Here is a 24,670-nt window from a genome sequence, read left to right as displayed (position 1 = left end):
GTTGGATTAGCTACGGCCTGTGTCTGCGTCTACATATCGTGACGCCGGCTTGGACCTGTCCAGGACCACGTATCGTGACCGAGTTCAGACAAATTTTACTACAATAAGAATCCATAATGGGGCATAACGGTCAGAACGGAGGGCATTTGTGTCAAAATAACTCAACGTAAAATTTGTCAGGAACAAAGCAACTTTCGGTTCGTGTCGTGATGACACGAATCGTTTGCATGTAGAAAATTACACGTGGCCCCTTTAAACACGTGAAACTAAGTTCTACAGAAAGATTTCTTTTACGGTTCTACCCTTCGTCCCTTCCCTTGGTTTTGTTTATTTATTCACTCCAATACCTCAAAGACCATCAGCTTTGTAACGTGCAAAACAGATACCATCTCTCTTCAGTTATGGCCGTGCTTCGTTGTACTTTAACTTTGCTTCTTCTGACCCTGGTACTGGGAGTAAACAAAGCAAGTAAGCTTCTGAATTCCTTTCTTCCTCAGTTTAATCTAAGCTTCTGGGTTTGTCCGGTTTTGCAGAATCTTCTTTTCCCTTTTATTATTTTTCTAGATTTGGAAGATAATCTTGTCGTTTTTGCTTAAAGATGTAGTACTTTTGGTTTTCTCTTGTTAATGCAGAAGCCGAGTTTTCACTAAGTTTCTTTCTCTCTGGCTCTCTCTGATTTTTTATAGCACCTTTCTTTGAACATCAAACATGGAAAAGTTAAGACTATTTCTTTGTTCGCTCCTTAACCAGAGACCTGAATTGAACTTTTAAGTACGTTTTCTTTTATATTTTGTTGATTTTTGATAATCTTAAGGTTAAATGACTTATATTTCATATGTGAGATATTCACTTTCTCTCTTGCATATTAGAGAAAATACTCAAAATAGTGGCACTAGTTCATTTTACACGCAACGGTCTCCAATCTCTAAGAAATTTGTATTCCTGCAGTAAATAAGAGGGAAAAAAATAATTCATGTTTGGCTATTGAGAAAATCGAGGGAGAACAGAGAAGTCTAATTTACGTCTGTCTTTGCAGAATCCCAATCATTTATTGGAGTAAATTATGGGCAAGTGGCCGACAACCTACCGTCACCGGCAGCCACTGCAAAGCTTCTCCAGTCCACTTCAATCCAAAAGGTCCGGTTATACGGGTCTGACCCAGCAATCATCAAGGCGTTAGCCAACACCGGAATTGGCATCGTCATCGGCACCGCAAACGGCGACATCCCCGCCTTAGCCTCAGACCCAAATTTTGCCAAAAATTGGGTGAACGCCAACATAGTCGCATATTACCCATCCAGCAAAATCATACTTATAAACGTTGGCAACGAGGTTATTATGTCTGGAGATAATAATTTGATATCTCAGTTGTTGCCGGCCATGCAAAATGTTAAGAATGCCCTCGATGCGGCGTCGTTGGGTGATAAAGTCAAGGTCTCGACGGTGCATTCAATGGCTTTGTTGAAACAGTCTGAGCCGCCATCTTCTGGGTGCTTCGACCCGAGTTTCGGAGACGTGTTGAAGGGACTCTTGGCGTTTAACAATGCTAACGGTTCGCCTTTTGCGATTAATCCGTACCCTTATTTTGCGTACCGGAGCGATCCAAGGCCTGAAACGCTGGCGTTCTGCTTGTTTCAACCGAATTCCGGGCGTGTCGATGCCAACACGAAAATCAAGTACATGAACATGTTCGATGCTCAGGTTGAGTTGCATGTTACATGAACTGGCTACGACAACTTCTATATCTGCCAGTTAAAAACATTGTTTTGTTTAATTCATGAGTTGACTGCTTTGACAGGTGGATGCTGTTCGTTCTGCATTGAACGCCATGGGGTTTAAGAATGTTGAGATTGTGGTGGCTGAGACAGGGTGGCCTTACAAAGGGGACAGCGACGAAGTAGGGCCAAGCATTGAGAACGCAAAGGCTTACAATGGAAACTTGATTGCACACCTTCGATCAATGGTGGGAACTCCATTGATGCCAGGGAATTCGGTTGACACATATCTCTTTGCTCTGTACGATGAGGACTTGAAACCTGGACCAACTTCAGAGAGATCCTTCGGGATTTTCAAGTCTGATCTTACCATGATTTATGACATTGGCCTCTCCCAGAGTAGCCAGGTGAGAAAATGCAACTAATCATTGGTCAACAACTATCATCTTCTTACTGTTTAGAACTGGCATTGAATCTTGTTAAACTTTTCTTTTAAGACTCCGGTGGAGACTCCGGCAATGCCAAAGACACCGGTGACACCGTCCTCACAGCCAAAGAAAGCAGCTTGGTGTGTGCCAAGGGCTGGTGTTTCAGATGCCGAATTGCAGGCGAGTTTGGATTACGCTTGTGGACATGGAATAGATTGTAGTCCGATTCAACCAGGAGGGGCTTGTTTTGAACCAAATACAATCGCATCACATGCTGCATATGCCATGAATCTCTTCTATCAAACTGCTGGTCGGAATCCATGGAATTGTGATTTCTCACAAACAGCCATGCTTTCTTCCAACAACCCAAGTAATTTCAAGTTTCTTAAATCAGTAGAACCTTGCTTTACGGTACAATTCATTCGTCTTATTTTATTAATTTGTCTAATCCTTTTGCTTTTACACTTTACAGGCTATAATGGTTGCACTTACCCTGGTGGGAGTACCTGAGAAAAAAAAAAAGGAATAATCGGACAGATAAATAAAGGCAATTGGGCAACTTTTGCTGTTCTTATTCTCATTTAGTGGGCAAGGCATCATCAGCTTTCACGAGTAGTAGGTGGAGATTGGCAGCACAGCATGTGCAAATATATATGCACAAGTTCTTCTATTTTGCTCCTTTTCTTATGTAAGGGCAGAATTATGCTTGTTTTCCTATTTGTTTGGAAATCTATGAGGCTATGTCTCGATGTATATGTTTATTTAGAGACTCTTGAAGATTTGCTGTAAAATATGTACTTATGAGTTTAGTGCAGAAGGGAATCTAATTGGAGGTGTGTGTTCTTTATTCTCAATATCATATTCATGGATAGGAGTGGTTAAAATTACGTGGCAGGCCTTTAACTGAACAATATTGTTCCTTAAGCTTCAACGACGTCGTTCAATGAAATAAAACATTGTAACAACAGGGCAAGCTGAGTCAAACCTGCGAGTTCGGTTCCATTATTTTCAGTTAATACATTTCCTGGTAATCCTAACAAACTTGATCCCATGGTTCGTTATACTCGCTTGAGGGAAGAGGGAGAGAGCAAGAAACAGAGACAGAGAAGAAGAGAGAGACACACTGGGAAGAGAAGGGCCGAAAAGGAAGAGAATGGGAACGAGAGAGAGGGAGCGAGATCGAGAGTTGCTGATCCCCGTAGCAACAATCTCTGAAAATGGAGGCTCCAAATCCTCCGTCCCTATTGTTTCTCCTACCGTCACCTCTTCCCATGGCCGCGAGGTGCCTAATTTCTTTTCCTTCTTCATTCATTTCCTTCCTCGTTCTTGCGTTTTCTTAATCTGGAGATTGGTCAAAAACACATGCATGCATTGTCAAAACCATGCAACGATGCAAAGATGATGATTTGTCATACATATGTTTAGTTCTATTAATTAGATCCACTTATAGAAATGCTACTAGACGAAAAAGGGTAAACATAAACCAAAAGTATAGACAACATAGTCCTCTTGTCATCATTCATGGCTATGAATAATATCAGACAGAAAACTGTTATAGCTTCTTGTTTGTGACTGGCGTTTTCTTTTGCATTCTGGCATAGGCATTTCTAAAAGTAATCCGCAGCTGGGCGTCGAAAAAGTTTATGACAGGATGGTAAGTCCTTTCTATCTTGAACGATGATGCATTGCAACTTATTTGATGTGTCTTCATGGGCATTTTAAACTTATTCTTGTTAATTTTTTAGTGCATTTTGTTCATATTTATGATTTCATTGGCCTGAAAAGGATATATACATAAGTGATTGAGATTCTTCGGAAATGTGGTATTACTTGCAGTGTCATACTTCTTCCACTGGCCATTACATTCTATGTTACTTGGGGTTTCATTCATTTCGTTGACGGTTTCTTCTCCCCTGTCTATGATCATCTAGGCATCAATATTTTTGGTAAGCAGAATATTACCTGCCTTTTCTTGGATCCTCTTTTAGCTTTGATTAATTTGTTGGGTTGAGTTCTTCAGCTTAGAAAGCCTTGTTATATATAGCTCTTACGAAACTGGATGCCATTTTTTTATCTGAACACCCATGAGAATGCATGGCTATACTTTTAACTAATCTAACCTTGTCAGCTTTTACTATTGGCCCTGTTGTTTTTGTTTTTGCTGCTGAAATGATTTGGCCAACATGCAGGTCTAGGATTTGCTACCTCCATCACTTTCATCTTTTTAGTAGGCGTTTTCATGTCATCATGGTGGGGGGCTTCAGTCCTTACTCTTGGTGAATGGTTCATCAAGAAGATGCCTCTTGTGAGCTATATTTATGCCGCCTCAAAACAAATAAGTGCTGCAATATCACCAGGTAAGTCTTTTCCAGATATCTAGCTAGTAGCTACAGCTTCCAGGTTTGTTACCTCAAAGCCACAATAAACCACTTTTGCAGATCAGAATTCTAATGCTTTCAAAGAAGTAGCGATCATAAGGCACCCGCGTATTGGGCAGTTTATGTTTGGATTTATTACTTCCACAGTTGTTCTTCAGAAGGGTATAGGTGAAGAAGAACTCTGCTGTGTTTATGTGCCCACAAACCATCTCTATCTGGGTGATATATTTCTCATTAGTTCAAGGGACATTTTGAGGCCTAATTTGTCAGTTCGCGAAGGAATTGGTATGAAACTCAAACTCAAAATTAAGACTGAAACATCCTCTATAATTTATATATTTGTGTTGATTTAAAATTTTTGTTCCTCCCTTTTGGTGCAGAAATTGTGATCTCTGGGGGTATGTCTGTGCCTAAAATATTGACCACAGTGGATGCACCAGGCATTCCTGCAGCAAGAGTTGTCAATTTTGAAGCAGCAGTATGAAAATGGATTAACAATAATTGGAGTTCATTTCTGTTTCCTATCATATATATATATATGTTGGGCCAAGCATATTCTCAATCATTCAAGAAATCAATCTCTTTGAGAATGAATGAAGGGAACAGTTATGGTCTCTGGCAGGCATTGGAGTCAGCAGAGACTACATAGTTCCACCACTCTTGATATTAACATGAGGAAAAGATATCCCTTTACTTAGAAATATATATACATCGGTGCAATGGATGGTAGTTCGCAGTGTTTTGTTCATAGTAGAGTTTCTTTCCTTCCTCTGTAGCAGTAAAAATGATTTTTTTTTTCTTTTTGCCTTAAAAGATACACTATTGCATGTAATAATAAATAAATTATAGAAAGAAAGTCTTCATTAGTAGTAATTTAAAACCCTCACTGAGGGCATATCAATTCAAGAAACAGACTACAACTAGGAGAAGAAAAGAGTCCATACTCCGGGGATAAAGTTAAGATTGAATCAGTACATTTTATTAATGATATAGGACTTGCTAATTGTAATATTCGAAAGAAATGGTCATCTTTAATCCCAATTATCAGTGTTGGTTTGAGACAGAATGAGATGGATGCCGTCATGCAGAGATCCTTTCCAGGTCTTGAGAGGCATCTTGACGAGGATTATTATTGCTTTTCTATGTCTACTTGAGGAAATAATGAGCTTAACTACAAGAATGGAACTTAGAATTTGATAGCAGAAGTTTAACAGTTCATAGAAAGAAAGTTCTAAGTTCTTGCCAGGTTGGAATCTGGTCAATTCAAACTCAAGCATCCCATAACAGTATGATTTCATCAGTAAGACACGAAATTTATGAACATGATGATTGACATTTTAGAAAGTGTTCAGTCCTGGAACACATGAATCAGCTATGGAAACTTGCCAGTACATATGCACTAGAGCTGAAATGTCTAACTATAAACAATGTTAACCGTGCTTAGTGGTGGAGAACAATCAGGCAGCCAAGCTAGCCACAGTGTACCCAGAAGTTGCCTGTTTATTCAGGTCAGGTGTCTATCTTAACGTACGACCACTCCTATTTCCGTTGTCGTCCAGTGGCTAGGATGTCTGGTTTTCACCAAGGAGACCCGGATTCTATCCCCGGCAACGGAGCTCAGGTTTTTCCCCTCATGTTTCAGTTTCAAATTCATCAAGAATGGAACTTCTACCTTTATTTGGAAAATGTAAGAAGCCAACCTCCGTTTAATAGTTAAGATTACAATTTCTGCTTTTTTGCTAGTTGCTTTTGAAATCAAAATTGTCGTACTTGCTTGTCGTGATCCTTGAGACGGTACCAGCGAAACTTCTCTCTAATTCAGGTTGAAATTTCGTGTGCCGAAACCAAGCAATTCCCTAAAAACAATTGATTTTTAATGCTGATAACGAGACAATCAAATTCCGTTGTCGTCCAGTGGCTAGGATGTCTGGCTTTCACCCAGGAGACCCGGGTTCGATCCCCGGCAACGGAACCATCCTTTTGCCCTCTTTTGCACTTCTTTATTTTCGCTTGGCCTTGGCGAATGACAATCAGTCCAATATCAGACGCCGTTGTTTACGTGGTACTGACACTTGGTAATTCAGCCCGCTGCTTTCGTGGGGCCCATCGGAAATCCCAGCCCACCGAATTCAACCCTCAAAAGTCACAATCAAACAAACTCCATGCTCCAAAGCCGTTAAACCGGACCCAAGTTCAGTGACCGGAATTCCTGATCCGTATCAATTTGAGGAGATGCCCTTTCGGCCCTCTTATCTCTACCACGTAGCCTGTCACCTTTTCTAGTCACGTGATTCGCCAAAGCTTTGCCAGCTTCAACCTTTTCTGCCTCCATTAGTTCTCTATCCCCTTTCCTTTCATCATCCTCTGTGTTTCCTTCTTTGCTCCGGTATCTTCTCATGTTTTCTTTCATTTAAACTTCTCTTCCTTATTTCTTTTTAGTTTGAAATCTCGTATTATCTGTTGCAGAGATTGTTTTTGTTCCATTTTTAATATAAGCTGAGATGGCTTCAACCACTTTAATCTGCGACACCGAGCCATGGAAGGACTTGAAGGTAACTTTCCGGTCACTTTCTAGCCTAGATTATCGCTGAATATCAAGAAATCTATGTATTTATCACGAAACTCATTTGGGATTTTACAGGCTCATGTCGAGGATTTCAAGAACACTCATCTTCGTGATTTGATGAACGACAAAGAGCGATGCCAGTCGATGATGGTGTAAGATCCTCTGTTGAGCTCTCATCGTTTTTCTGATTCAATATCTACACTAAGCATTGAATAAAACAATTATTAATTATTAAATATTCGACTCTATAGATATAAGTAAATATATTTTTCTTACAGTGAGTTCGATGGAATGCTTTTGGACTATTCAAGGCAACGCGCCACTCTTGAGACCATGGATAAACTCTATAAATTAGCAGAGGTGAATTTGGATTAATTCTGGTTTTCGAAATAATAGTTTTCGATTTTATTTAAACCTTTTTACATTTTCAGGCGGCATCTCTCAAACAACAAATCAACCGAATGTACAGCGGTGAGCATGTAAGTCTAACTTTCTCTTCACGCCATTCATTTTTAAAGAAAGGAGTAATTTGGTTTCTGTCGATAATTGTTGAATTAGCATTTAATGCTTGTTTTTTTTTTTCCTTATTTAAGTGTATATGATTTTGCATTGTGTTTTTGCTGGAACCTTTCAGATAAATAGCACGGAGAATAGGTCAGTACTTCATGTAGCTCTCCGAGCACCAAGGGACGCTGTTATATACAGTGATGGGAAGAATGTGGTGCCGGATGTTTGGAATGTTCTAGATAAGATCAAGGCTTTTTCAGAGAAAGTTCGCAGTGGCTCCTGGGTAATGCAAAGCAGTTTTAGTAATCCTCAAAGTTGAATATGTTTGTTCCTCACTTGCTGAGAAACAAGTAAACCTTGGCAGGTTGGAGCTACTGGAAAACCACTGAAGAATGTTATTGCAATCGGTATTGGTGGCAGTTTCTTAGGTCCTTTATTTGTGCATACTGCCCTCCAAACAGGTTATGCTAGTGCATTTTACCATTAATTGCCCTCTTACTTGGTCTTTTAGCTTGTAACCTATGAAGAAGGAAGTATAGTTGATGCATTTGGTTTACTCTTGACAACTCACAGACCCTGAGGCTGCTGAATTTGCAAAAGGACGCCAACTACGTTTGTAAGTACTTGTTATTGCAACTGGTATTTTCCCGTGTCTTCTTTCATTTTCCTTTTTCATGAAAAATAATGTAGAAGAAGAAGAACTGTATAATTGTCATATAAGAGGGAAGACTTGATACCAGATAGGTCTGATAAGACTGGCATTGGCATAAGTAAGATCAAGTTAAAAGCATTTTGGTTGTGGTGGTTTCTTAACATGAATGTGCCTGTTATTCTAGCTGCTTTTCTGACATTTGCTTTGTAATTTGTAACTCCTGCATATATAATATATTGTTGTTTCATTCTGTTATTCTAAAAATTCAATGTAATCTGTTGTTTGCATTCGCCGCAGCCTTGCAAACGTGGATCCTATTGATGTTGCTAGAAACATCGCGGGATTAAACCCTGAAACCACCCTTGGTAAGTACTTCCTTTTTATTCATTGGAAACTGTGTTGTTATTCTATTGCATAAACTCCTTTTTTACAGTTTCTTCTTCTGATTTCGTTTTGGTTGTAATTTTATCCAGTTGTGGTGGTTTCAAAGACTTTTACAACAGCAGAAACTATGTTGAATGCTCGAACATTAAGGGAATGGATTTCATCTGCTCTTGGGTTAGTGTCATGATAATACTACCTGTTTTATGACTATATGCATGCAGTGGTAGTTTCAGATTCTGGTACTATTCTGCTCGAATATTTTGGAACTATTTGTCAGTAATTTTAACAATTAAAATTCAGAGTGATAAAGCATTAAGGAATGTGTTCTAAAAACAGAGGAGATGTTCACATCTTTTAACACTTTTAATAACTGTTTGATTTTCTCAATCTTGCTAGGCATCATTCTCAATATTCAATGAATTAATGCATAATCTAAATTTTTCCTGGATTGGAGGGTTTTGGTGTTTTATTGCCTGTTTTAACATTTCTGTGTATTTTGTGAATGTTCAAGATTTTTTTCTTCTTTTTCCTATGTTAATGTGTGGTATGACCATTCTTTGTTACTAAGCCAATTGTGATCCAAAATGCTTTTTCAGGCCTTGTGCAGTTGCAAAGCACATGGTGGCAGTCAGTACTAATCTAATGGTATCAGTTTGTTCTTTCATCTCTTGAATTTGAGTGATTAAGCATTTGCCACACTGCTAAGTACATATTGAATCATTTCTGTTGGGTTTGGTGCAGCAAATCAATCATTTCTAGTGTGCTAGAGTACAGTTCCCAGCTTATGTTTGATAAAGTGAATATGTTTTTTCTCTTTTTGCTTGAAACCGATGGCCTCTTGATCATGCATTCCTCTTTCTTCAATTTTCGTGCTTGATAGCTTTATATTTATAATCCTTCTCCTCATCAACTACTAAAGTGCTTATAAATATGCCTTCATTTCACGTATGATACACTGGTACTGATCCTATGCAGCTCGTTGAAAAGTTTGGCATTGATACTAATAACGCATTTGCATTCTGGGATTGGGTTGGTGGTCGTTACAGTGGTAAGTTTTTATTCCCTGTCCCCTTGCTTCTCTCCAAAGATCATGTATGGTCATTTGATTTCTGTTGCGGATTGAGACCTTTTCTAGCTGAATTGTGGAAGATAATTAACCATGAAGTAAACTGCCATTTGCAGTTTGCAGTGCCGTTGGAGTATTGCCTTTATCTCTGCAGTATGGTTTCCCAATTGTAGAAAAGTATGGTTACTTCTTATCATCTCGACTATATTGCATTCGCTTTGCATTGGTGCTTTTAATAGTCACTCGTTCATCTACTTATTTTTCATTTTGGCATGATTTGGTGTATACTCGAATTAGTTTTCTATTTGTTGCTTGAAGGTTCTTAAAGGGGGCTTCAAGTATTGATCAGCATTTCTGTTCAGCTCCTTTTGAGAAGAATATACCTGTAAGTGCCTTTATATAACATCTACTTCCACTGCAGCTGTGGGTCTTTGTTACTTGTTAGGTCCAATAGAATTATCTACCAGTGGTATATGGGGTTAATGAATTTGGCTAGAATCTTCTTTTAAATTGGATGGATTAACCCAGTATAAGCTATTTCTTTGTATTTCCCAAGTTGGATTTACCAGATGCTATGTTTGATTTCAGCACACATTAGACTGTTTTACTAACATAGGTTTGATCGATTATTCAATATCTTTCCTAATTGGTATGATTTTGTGCTTAATAATACTTGATGACATGTATGCTAACATTCTTCAGGTACTGTTGGGTTTGCTCAGTGTATGGAACGTTTCTTTTCTTGGATATCCTGCAAGAGTGAGTTTTTTGCTTCAAACTTTAGTTAAACTTTCCATTTCTTGGTTCTTCTTCTGTTCTCCCTTTTTAAATGATTACTAGCCATCATGTGACACTTTAAGTGTATGTCAGGCCATTTTACCTTACTCCCAGGCCCTGGAGAAATTTGCTCCGCATATTCAACAGGCATGTTTGCTGAAACTCCTTTTTCTATTTATTTTTTATCGGGCAGCATTTTTTTTTTGTGGGGGGAAGGGGGGGGGGGGGGGGGGGCGGCTGGTGAAATTGTTTTCAAATCTTATACCTTGCTAAATTTACTTCAATTCAGGTCAGCATGGAGAGTAATGGCAAGGGGGTGTCAATTGATGGTGTGCCACTTCCTTATGAGGCTGGTGAAATTGATTTTGGTGAACCTGGAACAAATGGCCAGCACAGCTTTTATCAACTAATTCACCAGGTAATTGTCTGCAGTGTTTTGCATATGATAGAAGAATATTAGTTAGGTGATTCTTGTTGCATATACTGGTTTAGACCACCATGAAATTTTGAGGTAGGGATGGGAGAGCTATGGATCTGCCCATAGGCAACCTTAATTTGGAAGCTTTTGCATAAAATGAAGAGACTAGAAAGCTCTATAAGACAATGGGCAAGATATGGCATATTATATTATTTAGTTCCCATGAAAATAATAAGATGAAGTACTAAAATGTGCTTGGAGAACTTTTAACTGGTTGAATCAAAGCTGTTTTTGAATGTTATTACCACATGGGTTCCAATGGACTCTCGAGATTTCAATGAGTCTTAATTTCACATATCTTTTTCCGTAGCTTTGATGGAAGGAATGTTTCTGTTACTGCACATCCTCAATGGCTTATCATCTGTGTCAATAGATTCAGCTTTTGGTACTCTCAAATTATCGTGCTCAAGCCATAAAGGGTGGGGTTGGGATAGTTGTTCATCTTTTGGTATTTGTAGATTTAAGCTCTGTGCTAAACCACAAGGTGCTGCAAGCCAAAGCATTTTAACTTCTCATTTTGACATGTTCAGGGACGTGTAATTCCATGTGATTTCATTGGTATTGTGAAGAGCCAGCAGCCTGTGTACCTTAAAGGTATAATCCAATCTATTGCTGTATTGATTGTTAACTTGAAGATCATATATTTTGTTGTTTGTGTTTCATTATTGAACTTTGATATTTATCATGATTATTATTATTATTGGCAGGTGAACTGGTGAGCAACCATGATGAGCTCATGTCCAACTTTTTTGCACAGCCCGATGCCCTTGCATATGGGAAGGTAGGTTTTATGCTTTCTTAAGTGTCCATTATTTCTTTTTATTAGAAAAGGCAAATGTCATTAGGTTTCAAGCACTAAATCATTTAATTTTTTTATGCAATGAATTGTTGCCTAAAATCTATGTCATTGGTGAAAAACATTGATTCACCGCAGACATCAGAGCAGTTGCTGAAGGAGAATGTTCCACAGCATCTTATTCCTCATAAGGTGATTTACTGTCAGCTTTGCTGCCAAGCTTTAGTTCATAATGGGATCAATGTTGTAACTGTTCTGTTATCTTCCACAGACATTCTCTGGGAATCGGCCTTCTCTCAGTCTTTTGCTTCCATCTCTGAATGCTTACAATATTGGGCAGGTGAGTGGTTTCTTCTCTTTAAATTTTAATGTTGCATATAACTGGTTATCACTGTTGAGGACTTTAATACTATTGATGTGGCTCTGCATCACTAAGTCAATTACTACCTCATAACTTATCTAGCTTTAATCTTCAAGTACAAGAACTTGATGCATATAATGTGTTTCCATCTTTCTGTTCTAACATAATGACTTCTTGGCTGCCTCAGCTGTTGGCAAGCTATGAACATAGAATTGCTGTGGAAGGTTTTGTTTGGGGCATTAATTCTTTTGACCAGTGGGGAGTTGAGTTAGGGAAGGTATGTATCACTGGACATTCCAAGATGTGCATTTGCCGAATGTTTCTTCGCAGTTTGTTTTTTCTGTCTCAACTTAGAATATCTGTTTTATTTTTATAAATGCAGTCACTAGCTACTCAAGTACGAAAACAGCTTCATGCATCACGTACAAAAGGAGATCCTGTTGAGGGCTTTAATTTCAGTACGACCACGTTGTTAACAAGATATCTAGAGGTAAGACAAATTCATCAGTACTTTGGAGTGCGAGAAAAAATTGATTTTCCTTTTCATAGTTCTAAGCTTGCTAAGGGTTCAAAACCTTCTGTAAGGACCAGAATATATAGCCCTCCTTTGAGAAAAAGAATGTCGACATAAATCACAACATTCTTAGTATTGGATTTGATGTTGTGATTTATGTCAACATTCTTAGTGTCCGATACTAAGAAATATATACCCCTCCTTTAGTGTCACAAGAAATACTGCAATACGTTTTAACAAAAGAATATTTCTCAGTATCAGATTTGATTTTTATAATGGGGGGTAATCACAGTACTGGCATTTTCTCCCTATGTTGTTGCAATATGCGCTGTTTTGAGCAATCAGTTAGAAATTTCCACCCATTTTTCTTTTAAAATTTCCTTAGGGATAAGGATTTTTTCAATAATATGACACTGCACTGTTACTGAAAGTTAAGTAAATTACTTGACAGGCAAGCTCTGATATCCCAGCTGACCCACCTACTCTTCTACCTCGGATATAACTGCCTTGATGCATTGGCTCTATGGAAACGTGCCTTGCACTATATAGCTTCATCTGTAAGTCTCATGCTTGAAATTTTCCCGTTTGTTTTTTGGTGTATACGAAGATCCATTGAACCTTTTGGGTTATAAAATGGATGTAATAAATCTACAACGCTAGATTGTGGAATATTTACTTGAGGCTACCAATAACAGTTTCAAAATCTTCTAAAGAATAGTTTGAATAATTGCACTTGCTTTGCACAGCATAGTGACAGCTGAAGGTAGACGAAAACCAGACTTGTTGAAAGCTCAAAGGGGAATTTCATTTTTTTATAGATGCCCTGTGTTTCTTAGCTATGAGGTTGTGCTATATAACAGCTGGAAGTTCAAGTTTCTATCAGGACCTGGAGGCTTGAGCATGCCGCATTGGCTCTTCTTTGAGTCTTTGCCAAGGTAAGATTATCAAAATAGATCAACAGGCTAGTTGAAAGCGGAAGAAAAGGAATCGTTTGAAATAAAAAATTCATATGATAAAGCCTAATTGTTCCTTGGAAGGTAATAGAAGATTATTGGCTTCTCACTCTAAGTAATTTTCAAGGCAAAGGCACGTGATTCTTTAAAGTAAAAAAATTGTTGAATTGGACAGAGTCAATCCATGCTGGGCACCAAGGCACGTTATATGTGCCATTTAAGCTTTAATCTTCTTCAATGCTTCCTCCCCCTTTTCCTTTTGTGGGCATCGCGGCCCTTGTTCTGCTTTATCTTGTAATCTCTTACCTAGTTAGCCAGGATGATGATGATCGAACCGAAGACGAAAGCAGCAGCAGCAGCAGCAGCATGCGTGCCAGCAAAGAAGGGAATTATTCGGGTTTGTCTATCGAAGAGATACAACAACTCCCTTGGTTTTATTGTTGTGTAAATACCACGACGATCTGTGCTGTTTGCCTGGATGGTTTTCAAGTCGGGGAGCGGTGCAGGACCATTCCAGTTTGTAGACATATATTCCATGCACATTGTATTGATCTTTGGTTGGTAAGAAAACGCACCTGCCCAAATTGCCGTTCCCCTTTCAAACCGAAAGAAACTGTAGACATTGTATGAATTTAGGGCCTTGTTATAGGTTTCCAAAGGCCTATTGGTCCCTATTTATTTGTGAGTATAATAATTTCATAGCACAGCAAATATGATATTGACAAGTATCCTACAGAAATTCACGGTTAGATCATCAGAAACCAGAAACTAACACAACTGTACCGTAATGTAAAAGATCAGTGAGAGAGCTCAGTTACTGCTGGATATATAAGGTTCTTTACAACTCAAAATACCATGAGAAGCAAAACAAAGCAGCTTTCCTCACCATTGATTCAGCTAAACTACCCAACAAAGTTTAACCCTTTAAAACGACACCTAATCCTAGCCCATTACATAGGAAAATGAAGAACCCAGAGATTCAAACACCGGTGGATCCAAATCCCCCATCGCCTCTTGCAGTAGAATCCAGATCATCAACTTCTAAAACATCGGGTGTCATGATCTTCTCAACAATCAACTGTGCAATTCTGTCACCCACTTTCACTTCAAAATCAACATCCGAATGATTGAACAAAATAACCCCAAGAGGGCCCCTGTAATCAGCATCGATTACTCCCGCACCCACATCAATGGAGTGCTTCCAAGCCAAACCAGACCTTGGTGCTACACCCAAAAAATATAAACCCCAAATTTTACTCGATCAACGAAATCAATCAACTGGATTAGTATAAAGATGACATTAATAAAGTAAAGAGATTTATACCAACGCGACCATAGGTGCCTTCAGGTATTGCAATGCTTAGATCAGTAGGAACCAGGGCTTTTCCTCTAGCTGGCACTTTGGTATCCGTTGCACTGTACCAGAAATTAAAAAAAAGAAAAAAGAAAAAGAAAAACCCATCAATTTTATAGTAAATCCAATGTGATTTTCATGAAGGATAAGGTTTTGAGGATTTGCCTTGACAGATCGTAGCCAGCTGCGAGAGGGGAACCTCTTGAAGGCAACACGGCTTTTTCAGATAGCTTTTTGACTCTCAAAACGGAGACTACACCTTGAGAAACTTCGTGCACCCCATTTTGACTGAGTTTTGGAACTTTCGTGGACGGCTCTTTGATTTCAGGGCTGGTGTTAAGCTGATCTGCTTGGGCCATTTTGAAATATCTTGAGAACGAAAAGCAAACAGGCAGAGGGTTCCCGCGAATGGGTTTGAAGACTAGCATTCTTGAAGCATCGCCATTGTTGTTATATATACATGAATAAACCCTGGAATTTCGGTCTTTGTGATGGCGCCGAGTGTTCCCGCCATTTTCACTGCAGCAATGTGCGCCGCTCTGTATCCAAAGTGCGGAGCAAAATTACATGGTGCGCTGCTTTAATCTCCAAAAACGACATTCCATTACGTCGTAGCATATTTCCACCCTAACCTGGGCGGTCGTGGCGTATTGCGCACCAATCGAACCGAAACGGATACACCCTTTTTTTCTTCCCTCACCACGACCTCGCGTGTAACTCACTGAAAGAATTATACTGAAAGCGTGCCTTCCACGTAGTTCCTCTGGCGCGTAGATGTTATCAACAGATAATCATAAACAGTAACTATAGTTGGACAACAAAGTAACCCCTACTCACTAACGTAAGCCGTACCTATCCCTCCATAATTTTATCTTTTTACCACTTTTTTATTATAATTTTTTTTTTCACCGAACCCATATTTCCCCCGTCTCTTCACAATCTGCTTTTTCTCACCTCGCTTAAGGGCACGAGAAAAAAGGAAAAAAGAAAAGAAAAACAGCAACAAGGGTTTTCCTTTGGTTTTCTCTCTTCAGTTCTTTCAACTTTCACCGATCATCCATGGCTCATAGCTCTGCCTCCGATTCCCGCCACCACCTCACTGTCAACCCTCCGCACCCGATCTCCAAAGGTATATTACCTCAGGGCTTCCCTTTCCTCTTCTCTCATTTAGGATTAATGGCTCCTTTCATTCGTCAGAGTAAAACCCTAGCTCAGACCTTTTCTTGCTCTCTTGTGCTCATTTCCTTGTGTTATTGAAGCATTATTGTAGATTCAGTGGTTTTGGGAGATTGGTGCGGTTATTATTGTTTTTGTTGGCTCGAAGTTAGGGTTTTTGGTTTTATCGTTTGGAAATGCCAGGTTTTTGTTCATTTTTTTTTGTTTCTCTGGTGTCATTTTAAGTGCCGTTTGGTTATTGAAATGTGAAGAAGAGAAATAAGGATAGCTTTAAGCTGTTCACTAGTGCGGCGCACTTTAGTTACCGAACTGAAAATTTATTTTTTAAAAAAATTATTTTCAATGTTAAAAGTGCGATTTGATGGCGACGTACTGACGTTATTCTTTTTGTTTTTAATTAATTCGACTCAAAAGGGCGATTATTGGACATACTTCTTTGATTTCATTTCTTGCACAATTTGATTACAAAGTAATTGCTTTAAACCACTTGTTAGATGCTAGGATTTATGTGATTAATCTTATATATCTTATTCCATGATCATTGACAACTTAACTTATTGCTATCAACTGATGTTTTAAATTTCAGATCATTAACTGATTCAGGATTTGCTTTTACTAAGACATCTCTTTGTGTTAATTTAGTTTAGTTGCAATGCATTGCTGCATTTGAAAGTTGCTTGATACTTTGCAAACGAGTTTTGTCTTTACACTCCTGATTTTTGTTTTTCTCATTCATGATTGTTTTCCCTCTTATCCATTGTTAAACCAATGTGGCAGTTTCAAGAGGCAAGTTTGGTCATTTCTTAGAAATCTGTTTCTATAAAATTCATTTCTTGTATAGGTGCTAGTGTACCTGTTGTGCGTTATCATTTGGATGTAAGCTTAAGCATTTTAATTTCAAACACTTACTTTGGATTTATGCCATTTTTCTAAATGGCGTATCTGTTTGATTTATGCAGATGTTCAGGGATCTGAGAATCCTATTCCGCTTTCTCCACAGTGGCTTCTGCCAAAGCCAGGGGAGAGTAAGCCTGGACTAGGGACTATGGTATGTTGTTTTTTGGCTATAGAATTCTTGTTGTTTTATGTTGTTTGAATGCTTCTTGCATCTTCATTTCAACAAACTGTTCTCATCTCAAGAATTAGTTAGTGTTTTGTTTAATATTCTTACTGTGTCAGAGGTGCTTCCTTTTCCCCCTGAATATTCAATTACCTATACAGGAAAGTCATCCTGCTCCTTATCTAGCTCATGGCAGTCAGTCTGATGTCATGAAGCCATCAGGAAATGGTGAGGAGATGCATGATACCCTGAAGAAGAAGGATGTTTTCAGGCCATCCTTACTTGATATGGAAACTGGTCGCCGAGACCGCTGGCGTGATGAAGAACGAGACACCCATTCATCTGTGCGCAAAGATCACTGGAGGGATGGAGATAAAGAGCTCAGTGACACCCGCAGAATGGATCGATGGGCAGATAACTTGCCTTCAAGACACTTCGGAGAAGCACGCCGTCCTCCCTCTGAGCGGTGGACTGATTCAGGTAATAGGGACTCAAACTATGATCAACGGCGTGAGAGCAAATGGAACACACGCTGGGGACCTGATGATAAAGACACTGAAAGCTTGCGTGACAAGTGGACAGACTCTGGCAGAGATGGTGATATGCCTCTTGATAAAGGGTTGTCACATCTTTCTAGCCACAGGAAGGATGAGAGGGAGGGGGATCACTATCGGCCATGGAGATCCACCTCTTCTCAAAGTCGAGGAAGGGGAGAGCCTCCTCATCACCAAACACTAACTCCAAGCAAACAGGTTCCCACATTTTCCTATGGCCGGGGACGTGGAGAAAACCACCCTTCAACACTTTCTGCTGGCCGTGGAAGGGGAAGTGCTGGTGGAAATTCAGTGGCTAGCGTATCTTCTCATCGCCAATCTCTCGGAACCATATCAGACAAGAGTGAAATTGGCCATGGAGAGCCGTCCCCTTTAAGATATAATAGGACAAAATTGCTTGATGTATATAGGAGAACTGACATGAGAATCTATCAAAAACCCTTAGAAGAGCTTGTACAAGTGCCTTCTCTTACACAGAATGAACCATTGGAACCTCTAGCTCTTTGTGCTCCAAATTCTGATGAAATGGTAAATTTCTTTCTATTTATTATAATGGTGAACTTCAATTTAGACTCTGCTGTTGATTTGATTGCCTCTTGGACAGGTTGTTCTGAAGGGAATTGACAAAGGGGACATAACAAGTAGTGGTGCTCCTCAGGTGCCTAAAGATGGGCCTGCTGGCCGGAACTCAATAGAGTTTACTCATTCAAGACGAAACAAGATTGGTATTCTACCAGTTCAAGATATATTGCTCCTGTATATCTGTGCTTATTTTGGTGTAGTGTCTAATTTCTGCTTGGATTGGTTTACACAGGCAGCAGGGAAGATTTACCGCCTGCTGTTGACGATTGTAAAGATGAAAGCGTGGATGTTCCAAAGAGCAGTTATTCAAATTACTTAGAGGGTTCACCACTTGAAAAGCATAAGGGATACCCAGATAGTAAATTTAAACCCGAAGGTATAATTACATAAACTGTTTAGTTTATATTTCATTGCAATGGCAACCATCCTGCAAATTATTTTATTGGCTATGAAAAGTCTTCTCATTTGAAGTTTTTGAACCATATCTGATATAGTTCATTGCTACATCTTTTTAAGAATGACTGTTATATGGGTTGGAATAAAGAAGGCTTCAGTTAGCCAACCCCAATCAGTTTGTCTTGGGGATTAAGGGATAGTTCAGATTTGTTATGGCGAAGGAGATAATCAGCTCTTGTAGATAACATTTGTATGTTAAATGGATTGGTAAGTTAGTTTAATGTGATTGCTGTTTTGAGGCTATTTGCACACTGATTTTCAGCTTTTGTCGTTCTGTCTGAAATTCAGTGCGGCACACCGCTTTGTGTAGATTTGACATATTATTTGCTTGCTCTATCATGATAGCATCAGTGTTTCTATTATGTGACTTCTACCATTGATCTTTTATGCACCTATATTTTTGCAGCTATGGATGATACCGGTTCTTACAGAAAGGCTGATGAGGTGCCCATAAGTAAGGAGATAAGCTCACAAGTGACTAACTCTGTTAATCCTGGCACCATGTGGCGAGCCTCATCTTTGGTAGAACGGTCACATACAGTGGCACATGATTGGAAGGAGATTCCAAATGATGTCAGGTCAAGAACCCCTGATATGTGCCGGTCACAACCACAGGAAGATATGATTAACCAACGAGAAAGTAATGTGATGAATTCATCCTATTCCAGAGATGAAGCGAATTGGCAAACTAGTGAGGATCCTATTCTTAAGAGGCAACCCTCTGGAGTTTTGGAGAGGGAACCTGAACCGAGGAAGCTGCCTGCACCAGAGGACCTTCTCCTACACTACAAAGATCCTCAAGGTGAAATTCAAGGCCCTTTTTCAGGGATTGACATTATAGGTTGGTTTGAGGCAGGATATTTTGGGATAGATTTGGAAGTTCGGCTTGCTAGTGCACCCAAGGACTCACCGTTTTCTTTACTTGGTGATGTAATGCCACACTTACGAGCTAAAGCACGACCACCACCTGGATTTGGTGTGCAAAAACAGGGTGAACTCTCAGATGTGTCAAGCAAGCCAAACTTGAGTAGCTTTGGGAAAGCTCATGTTGGTGCAAGTGAGGTTGATATTATCAGAAATGAGCCAAGACCTAAACATGGTTCGACAACAGAAGCTGAAAATAGGTTTCTGGAGTCACTCATGTCCGGTAGCTTGAGCAATCCATCTCAAGGTTAGGTTTTAACATACAGAACCAGATTTATTTAATTTATTTGATATAATCTTGTGTGCTGAACTCTGAAAGGTAGAGTATTCTAGGGTTTTGATCTATAAGGAATCCCCCCTTCCCACCCCCGGAAGTTTATTCAATCTTTCTTCTAGTATTTTTAAACAGGTGACAGCTTAACATGTCTCGTGTGGTTTTGTTTTAGGTCTGCAAGGCTATATTGCAAATAATTCTAGTAGCATTCCGGCATCTGGTATAGAAAGTGGAAATGACCTCTATCTCTTGGCCAAGAGAATGACGCTTGAAAGGCAGAGGTCATTACCAAAACCCTACCCTTATTGGCCAGGGAGAGATGCTGCATCTATGGTTTCAAAGTCAGAGATCATCTCTGAATCACCCGCACCTCATGCAAAGCTCCTAACATCATTGACTGACAACATTCTTCAGCCACCTCATTCACAAGGTGCTGATATGATGTCCATCCTCCAAGGATTATCTGAAAGGTCTGCTCCTGGAGTAAACAATAGTGTTGGCGGTTGGTCAAATTTCCCATCACAAGGTGCTTTGGATCCTCTTCAAGATAAGATTGAGTTACATCACGCTCAGAGTTTTCCTACCCAAGCATCGTTTGGGATCCAGCAACAGAGGCTGCAAACACCAACCCCACCTTCCTTGACAAGTTTGCTTAGTCAAACTATGGATAACTCATCTGGTATTTTAACGCCAGAAAAGTTAATCTCCTCTGGTTTATCTCAAGACCCCCAACTGCTAATGTTGCAGCAGCAGCAGCAATATTTGATGCAGCAGCTACCACCCCAGGCATCAGTACCAACACAACATATGTTATTGCTTGAGAAGATCATGTTGCTTAAGCAACAACAGAGACAGGAGGAACAGCAACAGTTATTACGGCAACAACAGTTGCTTTCACAGGTTTATCAAGAACATCATTCCCAGCAGCATTTTGGTGAGCCTTCTTATGGACACTTACAGGCTACTACAATGCCAACTGGGAATGCATCAGTGGATCCTAATCGACTTCAGTCATCACAAGATATGCTTCAGATTGGTTCACAGATACAACTCCCAGCCACCCAAGATGAACATGCCAATAACTATATAAATCGGCCTCTGCAAGCTACCAAGGATATGGGTTATGCTGTTAGTTCTGAAGCCCCTCTGCAATTGCCGCACCAGATGTTTGGTAGCATCAACCGTCAGATGAGCTGGGGAACTAATGCCCCAGAACAGGTTAATGACATCCAACAGTCTTTGCCAGTGACAACGATTGGTGAAAGCTCACCTTCAATGGAAGTGATGAGCTTATCCTCCCAGGAGGCTGCTCTTGTGCAAGCCCCCCTCATTGCTTCTGACTGTCATGCTCTTAAACTGGAGCAGCCACTGGATGATGCTCAGAAGATTGATGACATTGTACCAATTGCAACCCCAGGGAATGATGCAAATTGTGTAACTCTGGAGCACCCTGAAATTGCTATTACTAGAACCTCTAAAATTGATACACCTATTAATGAGCGTGTTCAACCTACAGCTGCTATTAATGAACTGCAAGTTGGAAGAGAAAGAAGTGACGATCAGCCTTCTGTGGTGAGAGAGGTTAAGAATGTTGAAGCTCGTGAGGTAAGAAAAGCTTCAGAAAAGAAGTCTAGAAAGCAAAAATCTAGTAAGTCATCACAAGCTTCTGACCAGGCAAAGGGAGTTGCGAAGGCTTCCTCTTCGGTGCAGTTGAAACCATCTGAAACTGAAGAGCCAGTTGTTGGTGACGCTAACACTGCTGGAGATAACCTTTATGGAACATCTCCAAGAAAGAGGGAAGAGAATAAATCCAGAATTGCCCCTGTTGTCCACATGGATTCTCAATATGTTAAAAGCTCTTCAGCTGCAAATGTTGGTATTGTTGATGTTGAAACCACAGAACTCAAGGGTGAATCCAGTCTTTCGGATTCTTTCCCAGCACAAAACACACCAATACAGCCAGCCTTACGTGCTTGGAAACCTGCTCCCGGTTTCAAGGCAAAGTCATTGTTGGAAATACAACAGGAAGAACAAAGGAAGGTACAAGTTGAGATGGCAGTATCAGAGATTACTTCTTCTGTTAACTCCATGAGTTTGTCGACTCCTTGGTCTGGAGTTGTGGCTAGTTTGGAACCCAAAGTTTCTAGAGAAAGTCAAAGAGATGCAGATATTATCGAGTCAGCTGTCGGGAAACCTGAAAGTTCTGCAAATCCAAATAGTAAAAAGAGCCCATTGCATGATCTGTTGGCAGACGAAGTTTTGGGAAATTCCAGTGAAAGAGATGCAGATGTTCCTGACAGTATTTCTACTTTATCTTCTGTTCATGTTACCACCACAAATGTGGAACCTATTGATGATGACAACTTTATTGAGGCTAAAGAAACTAAAAAGAGTCGGAAAAAGTCTGCAAAAGCAAAGGGTGCAGGAGCAAAAGTGTCGGTTCCTCTTACTCCCACTGAAGTGCCTGTTAGTGCGAGCCCTGTTGAGAAAAGCAGAAGTGCTCGTCCTGCACAGCAGGAGAAGGAAGTATTGCCTTCAATTCCTTCTGGTCCTTCTTTGGGAGATTTTGTTCCTTGGAAAGGGGAGCAAGTAAACCCCTCCTCTGCACCAGCTTGGTCTACTGATTCTAAGAAACTTTCTAAACCCACGTCATTAAGAGACATCCAAAAGGAGCAGCAGAAGAAGAATTCCTCTGTCCAGCCCACAAATCCAATACCAACTCCACAGAAATCCCAGCCAAGTCAGTCAACTCATGGTGCTGCTTCATCACGGTCGATCACTGCATCTTCACCATCGAAGGTTGCATCTCCCATCCATATTAATTCAAATGCATCTTCTCAGTCAAAATATAAAGGCGAAGATGACCTATTCTGGGGCCCTATTGATCAGACAAAGCAAGAAACAAAGCAGTGAGTTCTCTTCACCAACCCACCCCCACCCCCCTGCAAAAAGGAAAAGAAAACACACACACACACACTCATTGCGTAAATGTTTACAGTTCTTTGGTATTGTCATTGCTAGAGTGAATTGGAAGTTGGGTCTATCTCTTGTTATTTCATCAGCTATCCTGTTCGGCAACACCTTATCTGGAGTACTTTTTAAATCAATCTTACTTCATATAACCTGCACACAGCTAAGTATGGCAGCTAGAGAGTGATATTATTCTAGTGAAAAGAAAATTTAGATTTTGACTTAAACTTAAATATAATTATCCCAATTTTTGGAGTCAGTATGGGAATACTCTTTGCCATTTTTATCCCATCAAAAGCCAAGACTTATAATACATCCTTGCAAACAGAGAGAAGTAGATGTTTATCTTTGTTGACTTTACATTTAATGAGATTCAGTCAATTATTCCATACAGATGTGAATTTTTGTTATCTTTTGTTGTAAACAGAGCTGATTTCCCGCATCTAGCAAACATGGGCAGTTGGGGAACCAAAAATACTCCTGTTAAAGGAATTGCAAGCAGGTCATTAAGCCGACAGAAGTCAGTGGGTGGCAGACAAATTGAGAGTACTGTGTTATCCTCTCCTGCCTCCGCAACTTCCCTTAAAGGGAAAAGGGGCACATCGACCAAGCATTCTGGTAAGTCATCCTGAGATGATTAAGGTCTTTGTAGAAAAAGTTTGTTGCTTTTTATTAACTACTTGCTATAAAAAATTTGACATCATATGCATTTCACTTTTATGCAGAGGCCATGGATTTCAGAGACTGGTGCGAGAGTGAGTGTGTTAGGCTTATTGGGACAAAAGGTATGGCATTTTGCTATGTGGTATAAGTTATACCTGTTCTGGGTAGAAGACTATATTTGTATATTATCGTGTTTTCTTTTTGTTGTAATACAGAGCATGTCATTTTTGGATTTAACCTCTTCTTTTCAGCTTAAGATGATGTACTAATAATTGCTCGTCCTATTTCTAATTTTGTGAATCTATCATTCTAGTCTTCTAGATATAAAAGCTGGCTGAATACTTGGTGATTGTTGGCATTTTAACCTTGTTTCACTTTTCCTTTCTCTTTGCTAGATACAAGTTTCTTGGAATTTTGTTTGAAGCAATCTAGATCAGAGGCTCAGATACTTCTGGTAGAGAACCTCGGGTCATTTGACCCTAACCACGAGTTCATTGAAAAATTTCTCAACTACAAGGAGTTGTTACCAGCAGACGTACTTGAGATTGCCTTTCAAAGTCGAAATGACCTAAAGGTCACAGAGGCAAGTCCCAGAAATGTAAATTCTGGCAATACAGCTGCTGGTGACTTTGACCAGGACAATGCAGTCGGCCCAGATGGTTCTTCAAAGGGCGGAGGCAAGAAGAAGGGGAAGAAAGGAAAAAAGGTGAGTCCTGCTGTCTTGGGATTCAACGTTGTTAGTAACCGGATCATGATGGGCGAGATTCAGACAGTAGAAGATTGATATTTTCGAGAGATAAGATTCAGAGGGCACAAGATTTTCGAGAGTACGGTGTAAATACATTTGGATTTTCTGTTTGTAAATGTTCTAATTTAGGATTTTTCCCCCTCCTCCTTATAGAGTGAGTAACAGCAGCAGCAGTAATTTTGAATCTGCTCAAGCGATTTTGTTGAAGAAAATGTCAGTTGCGGTAAAGTCATTTATTTTTAATCACAAGAGAGGTTCGTTATAACAGCGGTGTGCTCTGTGTATTAGTATTCAGGTTTATTCTTCAAGTTTCAACGCATCTAAAAAATTTCAT

General features: G+C 39.7%; 5 protein-coding genes and 1 non-coding gene across 7 annotated transcripts; 5 read left to right on the top strand and 1 right to left on the bottom strand.

Annotated features, from left to right (window-relative positions):
• Positions 345-2,997, top strand: LOC18591370 (glucan endo-1,3-beta-glucosidase 7). Its single transcript, XM_007017452.2, has 5 exons — positions 345-468; positions 1,037-1,701; positions 1,799-2,122; positions 2,213-2,513; positions 2,616-2,997. Exons 1-5 carry the CDS (start codon positions 402-404, stop codon positions 2,651-2,653), a joined length of 1,395 nt encoding a protein of 464 aa, XP_007017514.2. The 5' UTR covers positions 345-401; the 3' UTR covers positions 2,654-2,997.
• On the top strand, positions 3,233-5,347 carry LOC18591369 (protein LIKE COV 1). Its single transcript, XM_007017451.2, has 6 exons — positions 3,233-3,425; positions 3,745-3,797; positions 3,980-4,089; positions 4,333-4,500; positions 4,582-4,806; positions 4,902-5,347. The coding sequence occupies exons 1-6, from the start codon at positions 3,297-3,299 to the stop codon at positions 5,003-5,005; spliced, it is 789 nt and encodes a 262-aa protein (XP_007017513.1). The 5' UTR covers positions 3,233-3,296; the 3' UTR covers positions 5,006-5,347.
• TRNAE-UUC lies at positions 6,422-6,493 on the top strand. The gene has a single exon. It is a non-coding gene; the product is annotated as a tRNA-Glu (tRNA).
• Positions 6,559-13,461, top strand: LOC18591368 (glucose-6-phosphate isomerase, cytosolic). 2 transcript variants are annotated; one of them, XM_018125659.1, is made up of 24 exons: positions 6,559-6,907; positions 7,018-7,073; positions 7,163-7,239; positions 7,366-7,447; positions 7,519-7,566; positions 7,722-7,877; positions 7,959-8,055; positions 8,168-8,210; positions 8,544-8,611; positions 8,720-8,804; positions 9,227-9,275; positions 9,606-9,678; positions 9,813-9,873; positions 10,015-10,081; positions 10,399-10,455; positions 10,567-10,620; positions 10,763-10,891; positions 11,482-11,545; positions 11,659-11,732; positions 11,886-11,939; positions 12,019-12,087; positions 12,296-12,385; positions 12,491-12,598; positions 13,074-13,461. In XM_018125659.1, the coding sequence occupies exons 2-24, from the start codon at positions 7,023-7,025 to the stop codon at positions 13,122-13,124; spliced, it is 1,707 nt and encodes a 568-aa protein (XP_017981148.1). In that variant the 5' UTR covers positions 6,559-6,907; positions 7,018-7,022; the 3' UTR covers positions 13,125-13,461. The 2 variants fall into 2 exon arrangements, with proteins under 2 accessions (XP_017981148.1, XP_007017511.2); XM_007017449.2 differs by having other exon boundaries at positions 6,988-7,073.
• Positions 14,361-15,491, bottom strand: LOC18591367 (deoxyuridine 5'-triphosphate nucleotidohydrolase). The gene is given in 4 exon segments (XM_007017447.2): positions 14,361-14,799; positions 14,900-14,991; positions 15,095-15,390; positions 15,393-15,491. Coding segments are annotated over 4 exon segments (684 nt in total). The 5' UTR covers positions 15,444-15,491; the 3' UTR covers positions 14,361-14,554.
• On the top strand, positions 15,861-24,595 carry LOC18591366. The gene is made up of 10 exons (XM_007017444.2): positions 15,861-16,058; positions 17,065-17,153; positions 17,327-18,247; positions 18,324-18,444; positions 18,534-18,677; positions 19,164-19,928; positions 20,128-22,864; positions 23,353-23,543; positions 23,651-23,710; positions 23,984-24,595. Exons 1-10 carry the CDS (start codon positions 15,989-15,991, stop codon positions 24,370-24,372), a joined length of 5,487 nt encoding a protein of 1,828 aa, XP_007017506.2. The 5' UTR covers positions 15,861-15,988; the 3' UTR covers positions 24,373-24,595.

Source organism: Theobroma cacao, chromosome 8, assembly GCF_000208745.1.
Source record: "Theobroma cacao cultivar B97-61/B2 chromosome 8, Criollo_cocoa_genome_V2, whole genome shotgun sequence".
Taxonomy (NCBI): domain Eukaryota; kingdom Viridiplantae; phylum Streptophyta; class Magnoliopsida; order Malvales; family Malvaceae; genus Theobroma; species Theobroma cacao.
The sequence above is the reverse complement of the archived record's forward strand: the minus strand, read 5'-3'. Positions and strand labels throughout refer to the sequence as shown.

Bases quoted from the DNA above. Each gene is read 5' to 3' on its own strand.
- LOC18591370 (XM_007017452.2), top strand. From the start codon at position 402: ATGGCCGTGCTTCGTTGTACTTTAACTTTGCTTCTTCTGACCCTGGTA. The intron at 469-1,036 runs GTAAGCTTCTGA...CTGTCTTTGCAG, and splicing joins ACTGGGAGTAAACAAAGCAA to AATCCCAATCATTTATTGGA. The intron at 2,123-2,212 runs GTGAGAAAATGC...TTTTCTTTTAAG, and splicing joins GCCTCTCCCAGAGTAGCCAG to ACTCCGGTGGAGACTCCGGC.
- LOC18591369 (XM_007017451.2), top strand. From the start codon at position 3,297: ATGGGAACGAGAGAGAGGGAGCGAGATCGAGAGTTGCTGATCCCCGTA. The intron at 3,426-3,744 runs GTGCCTAATTTC...ATTCTGGCATAG, and splicing joins CCTCTTCCCATGGCCGCGAG to GCATTTCTAAAAGTAATCCG. The intron at 3,798-3,979 runs GTAAGTCCTTTC...TATTACTTGCAG, and splicing joins AAAAAGTTTATGACAGGATG to TGTCATACTTCTTCCACTGG.
- LOC18591368 (XM_018125659.1), top strand. From the start codon at position 7,023: ATGGCTTCAACCACTTTAATCTGCGACACCGAGCCATGGAAGGACTTG. The intron at 7,878-7,958 runs GTAATGCAAAGC...AAACCTTGGCAG, and splicing joins AAGTTCGCAGTGGCTCCTGG to GTTGGAGCTACTGGAAAACC. The intron at 12,386-12,490 runs GTATGTATCACT...TTATAAATGCAG, and splicing joins GGGGAGTTGAGTTAGGGAAG to TCACTAGCTACTCAAGTACG.
- LOC18591366 (XM_007017444.2), top strand. From the start codon at position 15,989: ATGGCTCATAGCTCTGCCTCCGATTCCCGCCACCACCTCACTGTCAAC. The intron at 17,154-17,326 runs GTATGTTGTTTT...TTACCTATACAG, and splicing joins AGCCTGGACTAGGGACTATG to GAAAGTCATCCTGCTCCTTA. The intron at 18,445-18,533 runs GTATTCTACCAG...TGGTTTACACAG, and splicing joins TTCAAGACGAAACAAGATTG to GCAGCAGGGAAGATTTACCG.